The 24438-nt window shown below is 48.7% G+C and overlaps 2 protein-coding genes across 2 annotated transcripts in view; one reads left to right on the top strand and one right to left on the bottom strand.

The window, feature by feature from the left end:
* Positions 1-24438, top strand: part of LOC144807732 (uncharacterized) — a 770734-nt gene that overhangs the window by 299063 nt on the left and 447233 nt on the right. The window lies entirely within an intron of this gene.
* Positions 1-24438, bottom strand: part of LOC144807728 (zinc finger protein 212-like) — a 143817-nt gene that overhangs the window by 66346 nt on the left and 53033 nt on the right. The window contains exons 4-5 of the mRNA XM_078673394.1: positions 20556-20657; positions 11454-11564 (exon numbers count right to left, since the gene is read on the bottom strand). Of these exons, the coding sequence (XP_078529520.1) occupies positions 11454-11564; positions 20556-20657 (213 nt within the window). The remainder of the gene's footprint in view (positions 1-11453; positions 11565-20555; positions 20658-24438) is intronic.

Genomic DNA, 24438 nt, shown 5'->3' with positions numbered 1-24438 from the left:
TCGTCAACTAACACGGGTAGTTGAATCTACTATTACAGAAACTGCTGGTGCCCTTAGTAACTTAACAGCTGAGCTTCAAGCGGATCGTCTCATGACGTTGCAGAACCGTATGGTTCTAGATGTAATACTTGCAGATCGAGGTGGGGTATGCAGAGTGATCCAATCGAGCTGCTGTGTCTTTATTCCTAATAATGCTCCAACAGTCTATGAAGCAATCTCTAAGTTACATAAGATTTCCGACTCCATACACATAGATAAGGGAAACTGGTCCTTCATGGAGTGGTTTTGGACTCTGGTATCAGCGTGGGGATGGAAGGTTCTAATGGTTATAGGTGTCATCCTAGTATTTCTGTTCTCGTGCTGTCTTATTATCCAGTGTGGTCCCGCTCTATGTAGTCTCTGTGCTGCAACCTGTTTCAGAAAAACACCTGCATTTGGAGAAAAGGCACGAGACAGGATGATGATACAACAACATGTCACTGACCTAATGAGCATAGAATTAGACTCTGACTCTGATATAGACTGAGTAATTGCCTATGTAAGGGCAAAAGGAGGGTCTGAGGTTCCGTGACGATTTTACTCGTTTTTATAACATTGTCGTAAATACATAATTTTGGTATCAGTGAACCGCAAATGATCCATTTAGTACATTCTGGTATTTTCGCTATGCTACGAGCAAGAGCACTCCAGTTACAAACACATTTCTGTCCTACCCATGGCATCCATCTTAGGACACGGAAGCCATTTTGTATTCCTTGCCCTCACATAGTCAATGGACACACAATGACCTCTTTTCATTTAAGGACACGTAGGCTTTAGCCGGCGATTCACCTTGCGAGTGACACGTGCACCTTAGGCCAGCAACGCTGTGGCAGCATGACTCGGCAAGAGCTGCCTCCCCAGCCTGAGGCCAGTCCTGCTATACTGGTTCTTGTGTTCGTTGGCCTGATCATGATTAGGCGGCCGAAGCTGGTAACCGTGCCCATTTACGACCCACAAACATCTCTTATCCTGTCTTTCTATCTTCCACACCTGGCTCTGCTCTTTTCCTTCTGGGCCTTTATTAGGGGGAGGTAACGAAATTTACGATGAGGCGGTCCGGGTCTTGAATGAAGAATTGACATAGGATTATGATGGACTAGTGGGAACCCCTCATTCGTAATGTTTTGACATCAGATACTGTTGACGATTCCTGTGCAACGCCAAATATTTATTGTTTAAGACACGAATGTTTAGAACTGTGGTAACATGTAAAGAATTTGCCCCGAGCAGAATATTTAGTATATAAGGAACAACCCTCTTTGTACAAATTGAACAGGCTCCTAGATACTGCCCATGTGTAGTTTCTGTGACTTCTGTGTCCCTGCAGTAATAAACCTTTGGTCTTTGACGCCACCATCGAGAAGCCCGTGTTTCTGTTTGTTTGTGCACCGAGACAGGTTGAACTCCGGGGTCTTCGGGTGTTGTCCCTGACACCTCTGGACGGAACCAAAAAGTCCAGAACTCCAGGATGCTGACAGTGCTTACAGAAGGATGCTGACAGTGCTTACAGAAGCATGCTTACAGTAGGGTTCTGACAGAGGGATGCTGATAGAAGGATGCTGACAGTGCTTACAGTAGGATGCTGACAGTGCTTACAGAAGGATGCTGACAGTAGGATGCGTACAGTGCTTACAGAAGGATGCTGACAGTAGGATGCTTACTGTGATTGCAGAAGCATGCTGACAGTAGGATGCTTACAGAAGGATGCGGACAGTAGGATGCTGACAGTGCTTACAGAAGCATGCTTACAGTAGGATTCTGATAGAGGGATGCTTATAGAAGGATGCTGACAGTGCTTACAGTAGGATGCTGACAGTGCTTACAGAAGGATGCTGACAGTAGGATGCGTACGGTGCTCACAGAAGGATGCTGACAGTAGGATGCTTACAGTGATTGCAGAAGCATGCTGACAGAAGGATGCTGACAGGATGCTTACAGAAGTATGCAGACAGTAGGATGCTGACAGTGCTTACAGAAGCATGCTTACAGTAGGATGCTGACAGAGGGATGCTGACAGAAGGATACTGACAGTGGCTTTCTATATACATTAGACTTTTCACAGCTTTTTTAGGTCTTGCCTAGTTTTGCAGCGCATGCGTTGCTCACTCTGTGAGATCTATTGTCGTCGATAAGAATTCAGAATGGGACTTGAAGCCTCGCCCATGCTTCCCATTGGCCGGCGTCATTATTTATGTTAACCGCTGGCCCCCTATTGGAAACGAGGCTTCTTGGTGAATGCCCTGTCTCCTTTAGGCTCGTCCACCCGGACTGGATCGTTTTCTTGCGACTTTACACAGGTGAGCACTATTTTCCAGCTTGTTTAATACAGCCTTGGTAATGCTTGCCTACAGAGCGAGAGATACGCAGCAGACCCCGTGAGTCTGACTGGTTTTTATCCTGCCGGGCACGACGCACATTGTTTTTACGTATTTCCGCTGGATCTTTAAAGATGTGAGTGCTGCAGTTTAACATATAGCAAGGTCTAGCACCTTTATTTGTATATGAACGGCACCACATTCACTTGAGTGCCTTTAAGTATGGCGCCGCTTTATTTTCATTCCTTTCCAGAACGCACACAGCACCCTGTTCTTCCCCCAATCAACCCCTCCCGCTGTTCACTGTTGTGAGATCTCGCTGTCCTGTCCGACCCTCATCTACCCACTCCTCCTCCACTCTTAACCATTTCCCTTGCTGCTGTCTCCTGAGCGCCACTCGCTTGTCACAGCAGACACTCTCTAAGACATGTAACCTTTTAAAACCAGCATCTGCAATGCAATAGGTCTCCTGTTACTGAAAGTTAGAGCTACTGGTGTAGCAGTATTATTTGCAACACCAGTATCTCAAACTTTCAATAATGTGAACCCTCTTGCATTGCAAATGCTTCTGCTTTTATGCGGAGTGGGAAGCAAGATAACGACTAGCGCTGCCCTTGCGACCCATCCGCAGGCTCCTTGTTTACCTTTCACTCCGTAGTGTGTTCACCTGTTATTAACTCCTAGCTACCGCCTCGCTATACTTGTGAGATCCCGCATGACTGCGCAATCGGCCCACATCTGGAAACTCCTAACAAGCTCCATATGCTTTCGCTTGCTTAGTTTGCTGGAAACCTTCATGCTGTGCTTTTAATATTAGTCTAGAGATCCGGTATTTACAACCGTTAGGCCGCATATGCATCGAGACATTAACAGCGTGACTTAGAAAGCCGCTCCAACCCTTCTGAATCAGAGACGCTGGTCGGCATTGGACTTTTATATTTGTTATTGATGTGATTAAAACAAAAATGGTGGGCAGAACTCTTAACACCTTCGCTGCGGCGGCTATTCCGCCGCAGCGCTAAGGGGGCGGGGGCCGCGCGGCGCGCCCATGCTGGTGACGGAACCGTTCCGTCACCAGCCTCGGTTGAGCTGTGCTCACGACGGAGCGGTTCCGTCATGGCCCCGCCCGCTCAATAGAACGCGCCGCGCAGGCGCGTCGGGCGGGCCATGACGGAACCGCTCCGTCATCAGCACAGCGCCACCGCGGCTGATGACGGAACGGTTCCGTCATCAGCATGGAAAAGGCTAAAGCCCTGGGGTTCGTGTAGCTCGTCATTGAGCCCAAACGTGTTCTTTTAGCAGCAGTACAGTCGTGCCAGCTTTATGAAAACCGATGAGAGATGTTTCATGAGGGCAAACATGTCAAAGAGACAAATGAGCTTTTCTCCTAAATTGGGACAGCTGCTCTCTATGCTTTAGTTTTGTTAGTAAATGTTACAACTGCACTCCTTTTGTATAATGTTCCTACTGTTTTATTAAGTCAAATTCCGAAGACATACTCAAGTTGTTTGTATGTTTTAGTTCTTGGTGAATTGGTGGACAAGGTAAGCAAGATCTAACTTGTTAAAAGGAGGGTTGATAGGGTAAACGTCTGCAAATCCTCCTCATATGTTCTTGTGGCTGGCCTAATAATGGATCGCGTTCCACAGCATCTATTGGTGTAGCAGTATTATTTGCAACGCCAGTAGCTCCAACATTCAGTAATGCAAGTGAAAATGCAGCTGTTTGAAATACAGGTAAGTCAAGGTATTGAAATTACTGTGCAGATTACTTTTTGGTTTCTTTTAGATTACATTCTAGATTACTTTTTCTACTCAGTGTGATATGCCTAGATATCACACTGGGACATTTCCCAGAGAAAAGGTAAGTAAAATCAGTTTTGAACGGTTGTACTTTTTTAGGGTTCCATACAAATCAACTCCACACAAAACATTATTCAGAGAAAAATAGGTTCCTATGGAGAGAAGTTAGGTTAACAGTTACCAGGTAAGTGATTGGTCTTTGGGGTTGAGCTTTTGGGGTTCGAACAAGGGTTCCCCCAGGGTTAAGGATGCTTTCTTGTTACACCCTCAGAGGCACTAGGGCGGCGGGGTGCAGAGTGCTGAGGCCCAATGTTATCCAACGGGGGATAGGGGGCCTCCGGTTGGTGAATGCTTATAAGCAGGTCGCTGGGTTGTGGAAGCCCAGCGCCTGGTGTTAGGCTCAGGGCAAAGGGGGATCCTGTTTAGCACAAAAAGTGCACCCGCAGCGGCACAGGGGCGGCTGGGTGCATAGTGCTCTTTTGGCGTTGGATATCCCGTTGGTTTCAATGGGGATTCTCGGATTTCAACAAAGACTGCAGGCTCGGGGACGGAGATCTGCTGGAGGCGACCATCGGTTGGAGAGGTAAGTTGGGATGCCTGGAGATGCTGGGACACCGTCGGCTGGACCACCCAAGGCCGTTTGGCTTCGGGTTCAGGGTTGTCTTTAGGCCGCGGGTTTCTCCTACCAGCTCTGGTCGCGGTCAGGGGATGCTTCAGAAAGAGGCTGCAGGCTTTGCTGGGAGAATCGAGACAGGTCAGATATCACCAGACCAGAATCGTCGGGAAGACCTCCTCGTGGTCTTCGGTCACTCGAACTCAGGCCATGGGCGATGGTAGCAGAGTGGTGCAGACTCACTGATTTTGCCGGGCTGAAGTCTGTGGTTGAACAAATCCGGCCTTCACGGGAGAAAAAGTCGTTTCCTTGGAAGGCAGGGCAGGTCCTCTGGGTTCTTAAGGTTGCTGGCTGCAGGACACACCGGAGTTTTGCTTGTGCAGGTTCGAGGTGGGGACAGTCCGGTAGGTCTGGGGATAAGTCAGTGGGTGTTCTCCTCTTCGTAGCTTTGGCACGGTTGTTCGGTCTTTCTTCTTCTTTTGTTCTTGGTTGTTGCTTGTCTGAGGAGGCATGGTTCAGGGGTGCCCTTAAATACTAGAGTTAGGTGTGTTACAGGTAAGTAGAAGGTTGGGATCAATGGGTGACTTCCTTGGGGTGGGTACATCCCTTATTATGCCACTCTCCAGTGGGAGGGGAGCATATTCCTCACTCTACTTGGCTGGGTACCCCCATCTGCAAGATGGCGGGGACTGTGAGTTGTGCTTCACCTCTCCTGCCCCACCTGAGTGGTAGGATTGGCAAAGGTGGGCATACCTCCCTTCCTCACTTGGTTTTCCCACCGGTTCTCCTGTCAAAAGTGGGGCTCAGAACCGGTGGGAGCCAGTTGCTGGAAGCAGCAAATGGCTGGGGTAGCTCACAAAAGGGGCAAGCATTTCAAGCTTCCCTTGCGTGAACCCTGCCCATCCTAGGGGAGGAGGCTTGGCACCTCCTCCCAGGATGTGCATTGTTTCAGGCCCCAAAGAGCAGCAAGCTCTCCACCCAGGGGTCCAGAAACATGTCTGGTGGTGGCAGCTGGGGAGCAGCCACTCAGACTGGACACTAGTGTTCGTTCATTTTTCAGGGGGCATCTCTAAGATGCCCCCTGTGTGCATTTTTCATGAAATCCCAAACTGGCATCAGTGTGGGTTTAATGTGCTGATAAGTTTGATAACAAACTTCTCAGTTTTCAGTGTAGCCATCATGGGACTGTGGAGTTTGTAATGACGACCTCCCAGCACCATATACTCTTAATGGCAACACTGCACTTACAATGTCTAAGAATGGACTTAGACACTGTAGGGACACAGGGCTCATGTACCTGTACCCTCACCACTGATATTCTGCACCCAGCTAGAGGGGTGACTGATCCAGGGCAGTGTTTCGTGGGCACGGCACAGAGGGATGTGTGCCATGTCGACTCTTCACTTTGTTCTGCACCAAAACACGCAGCCTGCAAAGGCAGTGTGTGAGTGTGAAGGTACAGGACCTCTGAGGGTGACACAATAAGTGCTGCAGCCCGTAGAGGCCTTCCATGGTCACAGTACCCTGGTTACCTGTGGTACCATTACCAGGGACTTACCTGTGGCCAGAGATTCCAATTGAATTTGGCCTTCAATGCAGTTTTAGGGAAGGAACATCGGCCCTGAGTACCTGATTGGAAGGAGCCCTGGAGACACTTAGTCAAAGTTCATCAGTAGTTCAGCAAAAAGTGGGGGCAACCATGCGGAATGAGGGTACTTTCTCAAAATCAGCGATTGGACACTTTTCACTGCGCCCTCCTTGTCACATCATGGCTGCGCCGTATTTAATGTATGGCGCTCCATATTGCAATCAATGACAAATACGTCTGGAATCCTGACGTATCTGTTAGTGCTAAAGTCATGCATTTCTGCAGTGGCGTCGTAAGCATGATGCAACTTTAGCAATGCATGGGGCCAGTCTATCTCTACGGCGCCGCGTCACCCATGAGGCAGGCGTAAGGTTTTGACGCCTTGGCGTCGTAGAATTATCTGGTAGATTTCACTGCGCCACACCAACAAGGCTTTGTTGCGTGGGAACGCCCACTCTGCATACATCATACTTGACGAAGTTATAGGGCTCTACAAGGTCACGCATATACCTAGATGCGTCACTTTGTAAATATGACGCAACGTGGTGCGAAATTCGCGCTGCAAGTACGTCAAGAAAATGATGCACTGGCAGCGTTAAACTGTCACGAATAAGCCCCCCTGTATCTTTCCCATATGTTGACGCACAATGGCTGCCATGCGCCAACGCAGGCACCCTTGCGCCACGGTGCAAGGGTGACTGTGTTGCGGAGTTGATTGATGTTGTGCAGGAAGGGACACCGATCTGCACAAAACCTATCCATCCAGGGTATTCCTTCTGTCTCTGTGTGCGCTAGAATGCTGCACACATAGAAAAAGTGAATAAAGAGGAGAAATGAAAACATTTATCCTTGTAGCGCCTCCCAAACGTCACCCTTGGGGTGGTATTAGATTCTGACGCGTTCTGAAGGTTTACGGTTTCTTGTAAACCTGGCAATTTATCCTTGGCAAGGTCAACAACGCCATGGACCTCCTGCCATTGCACGTCCGAGCATCAAGGAGACGACCACCATCACCCCTGGCATCCATCACTCACCTGGACAACTGCTGTGTTCCCTTTGGGTGACGACTGGACCTGATCCCCTCTAAGTGCTGACTTTGGTAGACCGGAACGTCAGCAACGGGAAGCTGGAGACCAGGGACCGCCGAAAGCCGGAGCTGTCAGTAACCATGGAAGAAGGAGAGGCGCACAACCAGTCAACATAAAATTAGGTTATCTGTCGTCTGAGTAGTCACATCCGGGGGCTGCGTGGACTCCGCATTGGATGACAACGTCGCAGTGGAGCCCGCGCCGCTAGGGAAGTGTCAGGGGAAGTGTCTAGATCCTGTTTCTAAGTGTGACTGCACATCGTCGCAGCAGCATACAGAGCCTTCCGTCGATCTTGTATAACCTGCTTCAGATTGGGGGTGGCTTGTAGTTGTGGCGGGGGCGCCTGCTCCTCCGGCAGCTCCCAGTACGACTGGCTCCATGAATGACAGCTCATTGCGCAGACCCTTCACTCCCTGTCCGTAGCACCTGGCAACCAGTAGATTGCAGCCAAGTTCAGACCTGTTCAGCGGAGTCAATGATTATCGCTACTTTCTCATCATATATCCTTCTGGTCGGTTATACTGTCGAGTTTCAACCATCAAGTTAATCATATACTTGTTATAAGGACACTCTGCCATTCTTTCAGGACCTTTTCCACTTCATCATTTGTCACTTCCTTCACTTTTTATCAGTTCTCGGAGCATCTATGGTTGATGGTCGGTTTTTCAAACGCGGCTATCATAATTGTGTGTTTTATCGTGGTCTGTGTATGTTGCAATAGATGGTTACCTGAGGAAGGCCCGGAAGCCGAAACGCGCGTAGTCTTATCTACCGCTTTGCCTCCATTATTCACTTATCTAATGCCTTGTGTATGTTTGTTATGTTCTTCTAGGAGCTTTTATGATGTTGTTTTGTAAATAGTCCATTGCTCCTTCACAGTCAAAGAATAATGTGTATGGATTTCACCAAAGATATTTATATACAAAATCAATAATTGATTAATAAAATGTATAAATATTTTCTACCCATGAGGTCATTAGTCCTTTCTACGTGGGCTCTCTCTATTGAATTTTGGTTAGTCACATAGTCTCATTATTCTTATTATTAGCATTTTCATTGTATACTTTGCTGTTGTTCTACTTTGCTATAGACCTTTTCCAAAACAACTGAGACGACTCACAGCCGTTACGGGTAGAGGAGGGAGTATTTGATGCCCAACTCTCGGAGACACTGCTTAATCATTAGAGGTGAGCCCCTCTGCCTCAGCACCCCCGTGGTGTAGTCAGGGAAAAAATAACGGTGGCGTTATCTACTTTCACCTCCCCAGTTGGGTAGCTCCCTTAGGACAGCGCCACGATCCCTGTAGGGGGCAGAAGAGAAAGGGTCTAGGTCCTGTCCCCGGCAGCGACGGCTCGCCAGCGCTAGATGGACCCGCGCCACAACAAAGAATGGGCAGAGTGCACCTGCTGGCAGTAGGTCACGCAACCATGTCTCAGTAAACGGCATTGCAGCAGCCCCTTCTGCTACCTCAGACAGACCCAACACACTCCTGTTGTTATGCTGGGACCGGCCGTCCGCATCCTCTGCAGGTCTTGCCAGTGACTTCACATGTGCCCTTAGCTGCTACACCTCCAATGATACGCTCAGGGTGCTCGGAGGGACTTTGGCCAGTTATTGCTCAATGTCATGTACCCTGTAAGTCAGCTCCTGGTTGCAGTCAACTGTGATTTTGTCTATGCCACCCTAAAAGTACGTGCCCGTTGTTTTGAGGGAGATACCTGCTGCGAATACTGAGTCTAGTTTGGAGTCCAGGCTATCCACGGTCACCTGCCCTGGCGGCCAGCGATGCCCAGCTGCTCGGTTCACCAACATGGAGCCAAATGTCGACGCCGGCCTTGTCTGCAGACGGGCCATCATTGCGCCCAGGCCCAGGCACTATGTATGACATGCGGTGCAGTGCAGTGTGGCCAGCCAGCTCCTCTCCATCAGTCAGGTGCATTCTAGCCAGTAATCTTCATTCGAGCTGCACCGATGGAAATCCCCCGTACACCCAAGAGCTCACTACCAGGGAGTAAGTAAGGGCCGCACCAAAAGCCCGCCTCCTCCGAGCTAACAGTGACGAGCAGATTCAGTGTTACCAAGTGCCCCAGTGAGTGACGTTAGATCAAGCTGCACACTCAAGGGCCTGGGCCTGAAACAACCCCAGTGCTCCTGGCACCCACCTCCACCAACGGCCGATATCAGCAACGGGAGCCAGTTAGTGGAGTCCCCCACCAGTCTTGTGCGGTGCCCTCGGTGATGTAGGTCACACGCAGCACGGGGATTACTCAGGGCACGGTGTGCGTCACCCACAGGCGCTAGGCCTGGGCTCGACTCGACCCCTGGGCCTCCTCCGCTCCGCGTCCCACCTTATCCTCACCTGGACATCGACACCGGGGCTCAATGCGCTGCACCTTCTCCAAATCTGTGAGTCAGCCAGCAGGAGCCTGAGCCAGGTGGGATTTCACAAGCCTGGGTACAGCAGTCGCCACCAATTCCGCTGGGGAGCCTTCCCATGCCGGTGATGCAACAGGGCCCCCTTAGGCGTGAAGTTTCAGCGCTCCAGCCACACAAGTTCGGAACAGCTCAGTGGCCTTGCCCTCCACAGGGTCCGGGCAGCGACACATCCTCCGGCGTGTGAGGCAGAGAGGTGCGATCTTCTACCTGCACCCCGGTGTAGTGGTGGCTCATGGTATGCGATGCAGACCTCCCTACGTCAGTGCGCAGGAGCGCCTCTACCGATCAAAGCTCCAGGCTGTCTTCTCACATAGGCCAGCAATGTGTCTCCATGCGACCTGCCAGACTTTGCCGCCAGGTAAGGGCGATTGTCTACACCTCAATGTCTACCCCCACAGCCCACAGCCTTTGGCCCGATGCAGCCCGCCTCCACTGTCAGGCCGCAGCGACTCCACAGCGCTGTCACCTCCCACTCCAGGTCTCAGATGCAGGCCCAGCAAGGCCTCCTGGCCCCGGAGACTGTCCTCGCTTCCAGGCACCGGTTGCCATGGTGTCGCAAGGATGGCGCATTGCAAAGTGCTGCATCACTGTTTTTCCCCAGCGATGCGCCTCTTTGCATATATGAGGCCCTGATTCTGCATTTCCTCGTCCCCTGGGGGTCTCGCTGGTCTTCCTGGCTGTTGAGGGTTTGGTGGGGTTGAAGACCTGTGCTGCACTTGGCCCTGGCAGCTCCATCCAGCATTCCATTGTTTTTCTTTTCTTTTTTAATTAGAGGTGTATTTATAGGCTATTTTGCCGCTGGAGGCTGAAAATTGATATTGGGTGACTAACATGGTTTTCTTTGCCGCTATTTAGCCTTTCATCACTTTTCTCTTGCTAACCTTACATTTTTTATTGCTATGTCACTGTTAGTGGCAGTTTTCGCCGCGGCTAGCTGATACTGGGGAACATCCTTTACAACGCGGATTTTACTCCGCAAGGCTTTCACAACGCGTCCGTTACAACGCAAGTCGTAACCACGACTTGCGCTGGAGGGCGCTAGAGGATTAAGAATAGTATATTTACTATTCCAACACCTTCTCTAGTGTCCACGGGGCCTGGTGTTAGATTGGCAAATTATACTATTCTCAATCCGCGCCCCCAACGCAAGTCGTGGTAACGACTTGCGTTGTAAGGGACGCGTTGTGAAAGCACGCGTTGTAATGGAATGCGCCGTAACGTCGTACATCCGCTGATACTATCGCCATGTAGCGACGTGTTGTAAATATGTCGATATCAGGGCAAACATTTTCGGCGATATACAGTGTTATGAAAATTGCTGTTAACTACCGCAAAATCTGGTTAGCGGAAATTCTTGTAAATTTACGCCTACATGTCTGTGCCCAGACACATGTCTGCGCTCATTTACAACAGTGGGGGGAGTGAGAACTGCGCCTACATATCTGAGCCCAGATACCCCCTAGGGTGACATGTCAGGTGCTCCAACGTGCCTGTGTTCAGACACACCGGCGCGAGGCGCTTGCTCAGATCTTTTCCTTAATTCTAATCTCATAAGCGCGGTTTGCTCACTTGTCATGGCGGACATGTCGTCTCTTCTCGTGACGTCAAGGAGGTCAGTAGAATAGTCCTCTCCTTCTCTTTCAATCTTCACAGAAACAGCAGGTACAACGTCTGCAGATTCTGGAACAAGAAATCAAAGCGATAGATTAGCATAAACAAGCCAAGAACTCTCCATTCCTTGAGTACATGTATTTAGAAAAAGCTGAACTAAAATAACATTTTGTGAAGAATGAAAGAAAAATGCCAATCTTCTGATATATCAAATACAAAACTAATGGAAGGAAAGAATTGAATAAAATCCAAATGGAGCAACGAAAGAACAGCATATTTTTCATCATTTTCAGCAAAGAAAATATTTCAAGATACCATCTGAAATGAGGTATTGGCTCTAAGGGGCATCTATTGTGGTTTCAGTGTCTGACACTTAACAGCTCTAAGCAATGTTGAAAAACAGATAAACCCTACAGAGGTAAAGTCAACCATAATCCTACCCGTGCTACCCCTGCCAGAAATTTGAAAATGGAGTTCCTGGCTTGCAAGAGCCCTTTTATGGGGGCGACATCTCTGTTAGGAGTAAGGAGTTATTTGCTCCCATGAATACCACTCGGGGCTGGGAAGCAGGTCTCCCAATGTGTGGCTAGCCTTGGATGTTTGTGAAAGCCCACAAACCTGCCTGTTTTTCAGAATTCACTACTACTGAGGCCGCATGAGGAGTGGAGTTATAAGTGTGTGGGGCGGAGCCATCAGTCAAGGCTGTGCACGGCCTCGGAGCCGTCAGCACACGAGGCGGAGCCGTCAGCACACGAGGCGGAGCCGTCAGCACATGAGGCGGAGCCGTCAGCATGAGTGACAGGGCCATCAGTTGAGGCCATGTGAGGGGTGGAGCCATCAGCGCATGGGACTGAGGCATCAGCCAATCTCCTGTGGGGGGGGAGCCATCAGTGGGTTTTGCTGATCCATCAGTCAAGGCTGTGCACGGCCTCGGAGCCGTCAGCACCTGGGGCGGAGCCATCAGTTGAGGCCATGTTTGGGGTGGAGCCATCAGCGTGTGGGGCCGAGCCGTCAGTCGAGGCTGCGTGCAGGGCAGAACCACCCTGGAATGGATTCAAGATATACTCCAGCCAATCGCTGCAATGAGTACCGCCTAAGGTGAGAGGGAAATGGATCCCACCCAGATTGGCTGGGGTGCATGGGAGGAGGTTTCTCCAGGGATAACATTTATCCTGTGGAGAGAATGTGTTTGTACCGGGGTTCTCTCCGGACTGTGGAGTTCTTCACTAGGATAGGATTTCAATTTATAGAGGACTCGAATGCCGAGGCGTCTTGGAGCTGATGTGAGAAAGAAGAGATCTGACAATCCTGGTACTGATCAATTACTGAAATAATGAAATAACCATGGTTTTATTTGCTTCCTCAAAACTATCATGTTGGGATGGAGTCTGAGTGTAATAGGCAGTTGGTTCCACAACCCGACTGCACAGTGTGATAGGCTTTTCCCCCCATCTAGCTCTGCGGACTTTGGTGGCACAGATGAGGCCAGAGTTAGCAGATCTAAGACTTCTAGTGGGAATATACCACCGAAAGATTTTTCACGGATCGGAATCACCTCCACCATATAGTGTCTTATGTACCAAGCATAAGGCCTTAAACTCCATACGTTGCTGTATTGGAAGCCAGTGTAACGACCTAATGGCAGCAGAAGTGGGGTGACCTTTTGGGATGTTCAATAGTATTCGTGCAGCTGCATTTTGTCTGGACTGCAGTTTGGTCTTTTGTGCCTTGTGAATGCCGACGAATGGAGCAGGAAGAGGATCCCGTTGGAATGCTTGTTCCTGGGAGTAAAATTGATACTTTTACTTGTATAGCGCACTACTCACCCGCAAGGGTCTCAAGGCACTTGTACGAATACTGCTGTGGAACCCATCCTGGCTTTCCCTGTCAGGTGTCCACTCCTGGGGCCCCCCAAGGTGGAGGCCAGGCATCCTTAGCGTTGTGGGGGCCGTTGTGTAGATTAAGCAAGCTATTGCCCAGAGTTGCAGAGTGGGACTCCATGATTGGAATAGGCACCGAGGCGAGAATTATCAGGTCCGTGGAATTTTGAGCCCCTAGACCCGCCGAGGCGGGGAATTGAACCCTGGTACCGGGCTAGACCTCTGCATCAGGGTCTGCCGCTCTAACCATTGAGCTACAATGGTTACTGAATTCCAGAAAGTTCCAAACCTGTGTTAGCAACAGGTGTGAATCTGTGACTGCACATTTACCACTTTCTTTGTGAATTGGGTCCATGCATTATACATTCATGAAGTGGTGCGTGGGAATCCAGAGTGTAGGTGGCTAGACAACCTTCTGTTCAGGAGGCTAATTTAGGTAAAAGGGTAGAACCTACTTTAAAATGCCTCAATAATTCAGCTTAAGAACAGTAAGATGGACAGAAGGTTCATGCACTTGCTGTAAGGGAAAAGGGGTTATAGGTAAGTGGCAAAGTCCCTCGATATCTGAAGGCTAAAACAGGCAGCATTCTGTGTCAAACGTGACCAGTGAACAAATCATGTGCCGAGATCTACGAAAAAGTGCATTTCATGAAGTTTAGTAAGAATTCCAGTACTGGAAGTGACTGCAATGGGAGAGAAGCAAGAGAGTGCATGGAGGACAGAGTGCTTGTGGTCAAGGATGTGGCTGGGAAGCCGCATACAGCACTTTAACAAAATGCACTAAACTTGCTCCTGGGCTTGTAGACCCTGGCTCATAGGCTTTTCGTAGTAACGCCTGACTGTTGTGGGGTGCAGTACGCAGGAATGTCACGTACAGACACAAATATGATATTCTTCTCAAAATCTATTAATCGGGTATGAACCCACGGCTGCGGCTGGTGATGGTGGTGGTGGCGGTGCTGGTGGTGCTGGCGGTGCTGGTGGTGGTGGTGGTGGTGGTGGTGGTGGTGCTGGTGGTGGTGGCGGTGCTGGTGGTGGTGGTGGTGGTGGTGCTGGTGGTGGTGGCGGTGCTGGTGGTGGTGGTGGTGCTGGTGGTGCTGGTGGTGCTGGTGGTGTGGTGTCAGTTTACGGTTAGTTGTTACCAGATGGATTATCAACAAGCACAAATAAATATCTTTTAGCTTCAAACAAATGTGAAAAGAGCCCAAGAAAACTTTTCTAGGCTATTTCTGCCTTCAGTAGCAGCCTATACTTCACCTCAGACAAGCATCGACTTCTCCCAACCGCCCTATCAATGTGTTTCCACCAAAAAGGAGATGTTAAACCTGCTCAAGATGGTGCGTATTGTTCCCCACTTGTCATTGCTAGCTTACCATCAGGCACATTTTGACTTTGTGAAAACTTGGTAAGGTCTATAAAAACAGAAATAAGCTATTCTGTTTGATCGTAGGATGGGGAAAAATGAAAACATTTAGTGTTGTTGGCTTAGAGACGCATGCGAATGACATTAGGCTCTTGATTTCCAATAAAGCAAACACAAGAAGAGGATGGACGGAGAGCTGAAACTTTTCAGACACTCACCTCCAGTCACAGATCTGGGTTGAATCCATCCTCGTTCTATAACTTACTTCAGCACCCCAGTTCAGACACAGCTATATGCAAATCCTTATGGGAACAGTCCAGCCGAACTGCCTAGCCAGGTCTTCCCTGGATGGGAACGAAGCATCCTGGGACCGGTTTCGGGGTAACACCCCTCATTAGCCAGGCTAGCTTGAAACCACAGGCAAAGTGAGCAAGGGACCTACGTCTGGCCATACCCTGCCAACTTAGGGCGAACAAAGCAAACACAAGGAGATGATGGTCGGAGCGCTGAAACTTTTCAGACACTCACCCCAGTCACAGATCTGGGTTGAATCCATCATCGTTCTTTAGCTCACTTCGCCACCCCAGTTCAGACACAGCCAAAGAAATTATAGGGCAAAGAGCAAGATCTTTAAAGATTTATGAAAGAGAAGGTGTGATTCGAGACAGGAGATCGATGTCGGTAGGAGGTCCCAGAGTTAAGATGCAGCCACCGCAAAGGCTCTTCATCCCCACCTTACCCTCCGAAACCTGGGCACAACCAGCCAATTTTCGTTGGCAGATCACAGCTGTCTGGCAGGGATGGAGCGTTGGAAAAGCTGTTTCATTCCTTCTGGAGCTGAGTTACAAAGCGCCCTTTGAACAATACTTAGGCCTTAAACAGAATTTGCTTCTTGGTTGGAGGCCAATGGAATTTTCGAATGGCAGCGGAGATCGAGTGAAATGTGGGAAGGCCCAAAATCAGGCTGGACAAGTTGCAGCTTATGAATGAATGGATCCCCTGTTAATGTCCGAGGGCCCGATTCACAGAACTAACTTAAGACAAAATCCTAAACTTACTACCATTTTGGTATTCACAGAAGGCACTTACTCATTTCGGTATTCACAGAAGTTAGGAATCCTAACTTTACTACTCCTAAACTGAGAAAAAACCTAACTTTACGACTTTCGGTATTCACAGAAGGCATTTATTAGTCCTAAAGTTAGGACTCCTAAATGCAGCCTGTGAAGGAATTGATCCACTGTCTGTTTCTCTATGTATAAACTCTTTGTAGCTTGTGTTTCTTTCTTGCTTCTTCTGAACAGCACTCTGACCCCCCCCTGGGCCATGTTTGTGTTTTATAAAACTCTGAATGAATACCTAGATAACTAATAGATGTTGACCCAGTTCTGTAAGTTGGATGACGTATGAATAAGGCCCCAGCACGCGTGCCTTGGTGGAGGATAGCTACACTCACCTTTGCAGCCTCTCCCGGGTGTGATTGATAACTGGCTCAGGGGGTGTTTGCATTTCATCTTATTTTGTACCAGAACAATAATATGATTTTACTTTCTCCCTCAAGGATTCAGTGCGCTGACTTATGGTGATCAATCAAATATGTTATTCATTAATAGGAAATGCAGGATTTGTAAGAACTGGCACTGGCTCGACACAAGCTAAGTGTAAACTGTTTACTTTACTCAACTGGAGTTTATTGCTGCTGTGACCAGGGTGGATGCGATTCACTCAAGGCTGGGGTGTTTCAAGGAAGGAAGGGATAAGTATTGCACTGACCCTGCTGGGGGTGGCAACGCTGCTGCTAACATAGGAGAGTTGTTATTGAATGGTTGGGATGGAACACACACCCTTGGCTCTCTCCCACTCTAAGAGTGCGGACCTCGAGAGGGAGGACCTCAGGAGTGAGCACCTCGAGAGGGAGGACCTGGCACCGTTGGGTTGTGGGCGACCGATGGGGTGGTCACTGGTGGGGCACTGGGTGCCAGATTCATCAAGTTCCTCTTCAATTTCTTTAATTACAAATCACTTCAAGCTTCACAGGTTTCAGTCCAATAAGGCGGGACACGTAGATTACTCCTTCTTTAATCGTCGCCAAAATATGTTGTAAATAAAGTAAGTCCATTCCACGTAGTTCCTTTATGAAGATTTATTCCAAGTAAGATGTTACACAGAAGAGCCCCACCAGGAGCAGCCTCCCTGCTGATCGGCCCTTACTCTGACCCTCACAGACACACGGGCTGAGCAGCACGTACAACAGTCGCCATACGTGACTACCACGAAGGTTAGATGAGAAAGGCAGAACAGTATTTCTGAAGAGCAACTTTTTAGTTAGTGCAAACCTTGGAAGTGGGCGCAAAGACATGTTTTAATTCCAAAGAAACTTTCAAGGGCGCAGAAGTAGAGGAGGGCGATTGGGCGAACCCTTCCTCTCTCTCCCACCCCGGGCTCTCTTTAGGATCAGGACCAGTCGCAGTACGGAGCGAAGCCTCCATCGGTTCCACCCATGCAGCCTAGTGGAAATCTCGCTCAGGCGACACAGAGCGTCCCCAGCCGAGATTTCCTTTGGTACCCCAGGAGAGTGGTGCACAGAAACACGCATCGGCCGCCAGCAAAAGGAAGCGTACCATGGCACGTGCTTGTCCAGGTGACTTCTCACTCAAGGGGAACGTACTCCACACGCACCTCCCTAAAGGATACTCTCCCCACACGCTGCTCCTGCGCACGAAAAAGCGTTCAATATGCGCTTATGACCAGGGGAGATAACCACACACTGGAAAGTTGGAGGATGTCTTCCTGGACCCCAGGAAACCTCCCTCACAGGATTAGGGGGAGGGGAGACTAGCCAACAAGCCAATGGAGAACACTGTGGGCAGCAGGCCACAGGCAGGAGAGTCAGCACAAGGGGCTTTGAAGCAAGGTGGCAGTCATTCTCTCACCCTGCAGGCAGCAGGTCAGCACTTCAAGCAATAAAGTCCAATGGTGGTTCCTCCTGGCAGTCCCCTGGCACGGTGCAGCACGTAAAGCCAGCAGCATCTGGTTACAAGTCCCACGCAGTGCCTAAAAACATGGTGTCAGAGCCCCTGCACCTATACTCAAAACTTTTTGATACAAAGGTAACTTCAAAAGAACCTTAGAAGTGCACAACACCCCCTTTCAACCCCAGCCCTGGCTCCAGACATCAGCCGGGGGTAAACAAGCCCTTTGTGTGAGGGCAATCACTCATGGATTTATAGAGCGCACTTCTCACCCGTGCGGACCTCAAGGCGCTGGGTGGGGGGGGGGGCGTGCGGGCAGCTCTGTGGTTATCCGAAGAGCCAGATATTGAGATCTTTACTAAGAAGGTGCAGTGTGGAGCTTCGTCTGATGCGAAGGGGTGTTTGTCCCAGGTCTTGGCCGCGATGTAGGAGAAAGATCTGCCACCTGTTCTGGCCCTGTGGATACGGGGGACCGTGGCTAGAGCTAGGTCAGTGGAGCGGAAGTTTCTCTTGGGTGCGTGGCAGGAGATTCTTTCGTTGAGGTATTGGGGTCCGGTGTTATGGAGGGCCTTGCAGGCGTGTGTGAGGAGTCTGAAGGTTATCCTTCATTCCATGGGGAGCCACTGGAGGTCGCGGAGGTGTTGGGTGGTGTGGTCTTGTAGTGGGATGTCGAGGACGAGTTTGGCTGTGGTGTTCTGGTCGGACTGCAGTATGAGGATGGATGCAGATGCCTCTCATGTCACACCGAACCCTTCCTGTGTGGTGGCTGTCTGCAAAGTATGCACAAAGTGTAGCTGTCAACCAGGCCAAGACGTGGTTTGGAGTCAGGCTGCAGAGCACTAGAATTATAGCACAGAGAAGTGCCCACTTTCTAAAAATAAATACAAATTTGGGTTCACATTAATTAAGAGTCATAATCAGCCTATCAAAATTTCTATAGATTTGTGTCAGTATTGGCATATATTGTTGTTTGTCCAATTTGTAGTCTCCTAGAGTTGCTGACAAAAAAGTAGGCCCAACCCCACTGTTTTTTCTTTTCATTTCTAAAATAGTAAAGTAAAATGCGACTACACCAGTGAGCAGGATTTATCACTACCATTCTAAACATACCAAGCATGGCACCGCTACTCCTTTCAGATCAGGAATGACCACTTACACATATATAAGGGAATTCTCGGTGCTAGCCTATGAGAGGAGTAGTCCTCACAGTAGTGAGAAACAAAATAGACTGTTTGTCACTACCAGGGCATGCCACACAATAAAGGCACATGGACTACCCTTTACTTAAACCGCACACTGCCGATAGGGCTAGCTAGGGCCTACCTTAGGGGTGACCTACATGTAGTAAAAGGGTAGTTTAAGGCTTGGAAGGTTGTTTTAAATGCCAAGTCAATGTGGCAGTAAACTGTGCAAGCAGGCACTGCAAGGGCAGGCCCGAGACAGGTTTGAAAGGCTACTTCTGTGGGTTGCGCAATCTGCGTGGCAGGCCCACTAGTAACATGTAATTTTTTGGCCCTGGGTATTTGGGATACCACGTTACAAGGGGCTTACAAGGAATTAAATATGCCAAACAGGTGTAAACCATTCATACCAGGTTTAAAGGAGTGGGCACATGCACGTTAGCACTGATTAGCAGTGGTGTAGTGCACAGAGCCCTAAAGCCAACAAAAAAGTTGTCAGAAAAATAGGAGGAAGGAGGCAAAAAGTTTGGGGATAACCCTCCAAAAGGGCCACATTCCAAAAACACTTAGAGCCTAATTATGATGGCGGAGGGACCGTCACTGACAGGCTGTCGGTGGTGGTTCCACCAACATCCAGCCCATCGGTCCGACCGCCGCATTAGGATTCAGGTGGTTGGAGCTTGGTTGTCGGGGGGAAAGACCGCAGCCTCCAACAGGATCAAGTACTCTGTCGGGCGGCGGTTGGACTCCTATGCCTACAATGAGGGCAGTGCCTGCGCAGGCACTGCCGTAGGGATTACGATGTCACTTTATGGCAGCCTGTTCATGGAGGTCCGGCCGCCATGTACAGGCTGTCGGAAAAGGACTTTGAGGCGTTGTGGTGCATGTGTTGTGGTGATTGGTGATTGTGTTGTGGTGCATGTGTTGTGGTGCATGTGTTGTGGTGATTGTGTTGTGTTGTGATGCTTATGTTGTGATGCATGTGTTGTGGTGATTGTGTTGTGTTGTTGTGCATGTGTTGTGGTGCATGTGTTGTGTTGTGGTGATTGTGTTGTGGTGCATGTTTGCGATGCATGTGTTGTAGTACATGTGTTGTGGTGCTTGTTTTGTGGTGCATGTGTTTTTTTTTTTAACATATTTTATTGATCGTTTACAGTCCTGTAAATTGATCGTACAGAGTTTATGGCAAGTCATACATTTTAACATTGCTACATATGTATCTTGCAAATGCATATCTGTGATTCACGATAATCAATCGTAAAGAAACAACCCTCTGTAAACCCCCCACCCCAGAGAACTGTGGTCACCCTACAAACCCATCATCCGTATTTTGTGGTGCATGTGTTGTGGTGCATGTGTTGTGTTGTGGTGATTGTGTTGTGGTGCATGTGCTGTGGTGCATGTGTTGTGTTGTGGTGATTGTGTTGTGGTGCTTGTGTTGTGGTGCATGTGTTGTGGTGATTGTGTTATGTTGTGGTGCATGTGTTGTGGTGCATGTGTTGTGTTGTGGTGCATTTGTTGTGGTGCATGTGTTGTGGTGCATGTGTTGTGGTGCATGTGTGCTGTGACAGTGCAGAGGGTTTAATCATTCCCACTCTTTAAAAACATTAGATAAGTTCTACTTTTTCAAACAGAAAGACACGTTCCCATCAACACCTCCTGACCTGTGAAGGGAGGGTCTTGACCTTCATGTTCATCAGTGACCGGAGCACCCGTGACATGTTGGTTTCCTCTCAGTGACACTTCAGGCACAGCAGGTGATTCTCCTGTTCAATGAAGACAACAACCACAATAAACACTTACACAATCAGAATCTCTGTTCACATATATTGATTATTTTTAGAGTTTTGAGACAGTAAACCTTATCTGTATATTCCCGGATGACTGCGAGACGCAGGATTGCGCACGCGACCAAGGAATGTGCAAAGACATGCGACAAGAAGCAAAGACCAAGGAGTGTGCAAAGACATGAAATGAGAAGCAACGACCAAGGAGTGTGCAAAGACCAAGGAGTGTGCTAAGACAAGCAACGAGAAGCAAAGACCAAGGAGTGTGCAAAGACAAGCAACGAGAAGCAAAGACCAAGGAGTGTGCAAAGACAAGCAACGAGAAGCAACGACCAAGGAGTGTGCAAAGACACGCAACGAGAAGCAACAGCCAAGGAGTGTGCAAAGACAAGCAACGAGAAGCAACGACCAAGGAGTTTGCAAAGACACACAATGAGAAGCAACGACCAATGAGTGTGCAAAGACACGCAACGAGAAGCAAAGACCAAGGAGTGTGCAAAGACAAGCAACGAGAAGCAACGACCAAGGAGTGTGCAAAGACATGCAACGAGAAACAATGACCAAGGAGTGTGCAAAGACATGCAATGAGAAGCAAAGAGTATGCAAATACAAGCAACGAGAAGCAAAGACCAAGGAGTGTGCAACGAGAAGCAATGACCAAGGAGGGTGCAAAGAAAAGCAACGAGAAGCAAAGACCAAGGAGTGTGCAAAGACATGCCTCGAGAAGCAAAGACCAAGGAGTGTGCAAAGACATGCAACGAGAAGCAAAGAGTGTGCAAAGACACGCAACGAGAAGCAAAGACCAAGGAGTGTGCAAAGACAAGCAACGAGAAGCAAAGACCAAGGAGTGTGCAAAGACATGCAACGAGAAGCAATGACCAAGGAGTGTGCAAAGACACGCAATGAGAAGCAACGACCAAGGAGTGTGCAAAGACCAAGGAGCGTGCAAAGACACACAATGGGAAGCAAAGACATACTCATTGACGGGAGAGAAGATGGATACTGAGAAGTAAGATCAGGGAAAAAGGAGAAGAAAAGCATGGCTATCCAGTCTTTCCACAGGCCTCACAGTAGTCTGTTTCATTTCCACCCACATAATTAAAAGGTTTTTAAATAGTCCTGGTCTGCCAGATCCCAAAGCAACACATCTAATAAGGGGTCGTTTTATGCAGTGTTCTGTCCACTGTCCCCTTTTAACGCCTTAACGGCGGCCGCGATTTTGCGGAAGTGCGGCACTTCCGCAAAACGGGCAGGACCGCGTCGGCCATTGGCCGACGGCAGCACTGGGGAGGTAGTGCTGCCGTCGGCCAATGGCCGACGGCAGCACGGAACGGGTTAAAGGAGGGTTTAAAGTATCACAAATGAAAATCAATGGGGAGGAGCAATTTGCAACTGTTTGTACCAATAGAAAACACGCACACAGACACTCACATTTCCACGCATAAACAAACATGTATGTGCACTGTAGGACATCCTCTGCCTTTTCTACATGGTCAGCCCAGTTTGTCACCTTTTCTGGACCCTATTTTTGACGGCTTTAGAACTCTGTGCACTTTAGCCCAGGTAAACATGAGTAAAATGTATGTGCTCCCCCAATAAACATGTTGAAATTGGCTGAAACCTGATTGGCGCTTAACATTTCTGTAAAGCCACAGTATATTGTGCAGAAATACACCTCTGGCATGGAAAGTTAAATGCAACCCGTGAACTGCAGCACCTACTGTCCATTCACTATAGCAGAAGGGCAAATATGCTTCAGCCTACGCTGTGTAGCCTGACAGTAGCAGCTTGAACTCTGCTGCACTGACCTGTCAAAATCACTCTTTTGACAGGTTAGAAACTGCCTTTTAAATATTAAATTAGTGCAGAGTGCTGCCCACAAGGTAGGGGTTCATAATATTTAAAGCTGGAACATGTGAGACAAATATCACGTTTGCCCAGTAAGTAGTCCCAAAACGCAATGGTCGCTGGCCAGGCTGTAACTGGTACATAGGGAAAGTCGAAGTATACATTATTTACTTTAATATATATATATATTTTGACCTGTACCAGCTACACACAACATTTAAAGACTTATTTTTATGGGTAATAAAAATCCAAAATAATGGTGACATTAGATTTTTAATAAATATGTTGGAAATGTAACTTTTAGGAAGTTACCCTTTATTTGCCTGAGCTTTTCAGAAAGCTAGTTAGTATCAGCCTCTGCAAACTCCCAACTTGTCCTCAGCTCCTAATGAGGCACAAAACTCCTCTTGTTGGCATAAGAGTGTCACATCCTGCCTGACAGGTCTCTCTAAGCCAAATATAAAATGTTGGTACACCAGCGAGGGAGCAAACAGGATACTAGGACAATACTTGTGTATTTCCTGTTTGGATCTGCAGGACTCTTCTTTTGTCCTACCAGACTTTGTGTTCTGGTTTGTTGTGGGCAAAGGGCCTGCCTCAAACAGGACTTTAGTTTTATTAATTATTCATTAATTATTTATTTAGGAGTTTTATATAGCGTGAACTTGACCCGAAGGTATCAAAGCGCTTTACAGAGTGAACATAGCAACAATATCATGAGGTACATATTGTAGGAAAGTGGGTTTCTGTTGCAGTTACCCCCCCACACACACACCCTTTTTGCAGATTTCTGATGCATTTTGACTTGATGTGCCCTGGGTCCCTGCCATTCAGGTTCCCAGGGCCTATGTTATTTCACAAAGCTGTACATTTGCACCCCCCAATTGGCACCTCTCTGGCCACATGTAAATCCCTTGTAAAAGGTACCATGGGTACAAAGGGCACTGTGACCAGGGAAGGCCTCTGAGGTCTGCAGCACCTGCTGTGCCACACGTAGCAGTCCCGTACCTTAACACACACACACTGCCATTGCAGGCTGAGTGTTTTGGTGCAGAGAAAAGTGAAGAGTCGACATGGCACACATATCTGTGTGCCATGCCTGGAACCCACTGCCGATGGTGTAGGTAAGACACCCCTCGAGCTGGGTGGACTATACCACTGGTGAGGGTACAGTTGCATGAGCACTGTACCCCTAAAGTGTCTAAGTTCAGACATGGCTTGGCAGTTCGGGCTGGACTGTTCCCATGAGGCACAGGGTCAGACTGATTTGCATATGGCCATGTCTGAACTGGGGTGGCAGAATGGGCTAAAGAACGGTGATGGATCAAACCCAGATCTTTTGACAGGGTGTGAGTGTTTGATTTGCTCAAACGCTCCGTCCATCAACCCCTTTTGTATCGCTTTGTTCGCCCTAAGTGTGGCAGGGTATGCTCAGACGTGAGCCCCTTGCTCACTTGGCCACTGCATTCAAGATAGCCTGGCTGATGAGGATTATGAATCCGAAACCGGTCCCAGGATGCTTGTTTCCGGTCCAGGGAAGACATGGCTTGGCAGTTCGGGCTGGACTGTTCTCATGAGGCACAGGGTCAGACTGATTTGCATATGGCCATGTCCGAACTGGTGTAGCTGAGTGGGCTAAAGAATGGTGATGGATTAAACCCAGATCAGTTGACTGGGGGTGAGTGTTAGATTTGCTCAAACGCTCCGTCCATCACCACCCCCTTTTGTATCGCTAAGTTCATTCCTAGACATTGTAAGTGCAGTAAAGCCATAAGTAGTATATGGTATGGAAGCTTGCCATTACGAATTCCACAGCACCATAATGGCTTTACTGAATTCTGGGAAGGTTGGTAGCAAACTTCCTAGCATAATAAACCCACACTGATACTAGTGTGGGATTTATTATACAATG

Source organism: Lissotriton helveticus, chromosome 1_2 (genome assembly GCF_964261635.1).
Source record: "Lissotriton helveticus chromosome 1_2, aLisHel1.1, whole genome shotgun sequence".
Lineage (NCBI taxonomy): Eukaryota > Metazoa > Chordata > Amphibia > Caudata > Salamandridae > Lissotriton > Lissotriton helveticus.
Note: the sequence above shows the minus strand (reverse complement) of the source record. Positions and strands in the feature narration are given on the sequence as shown.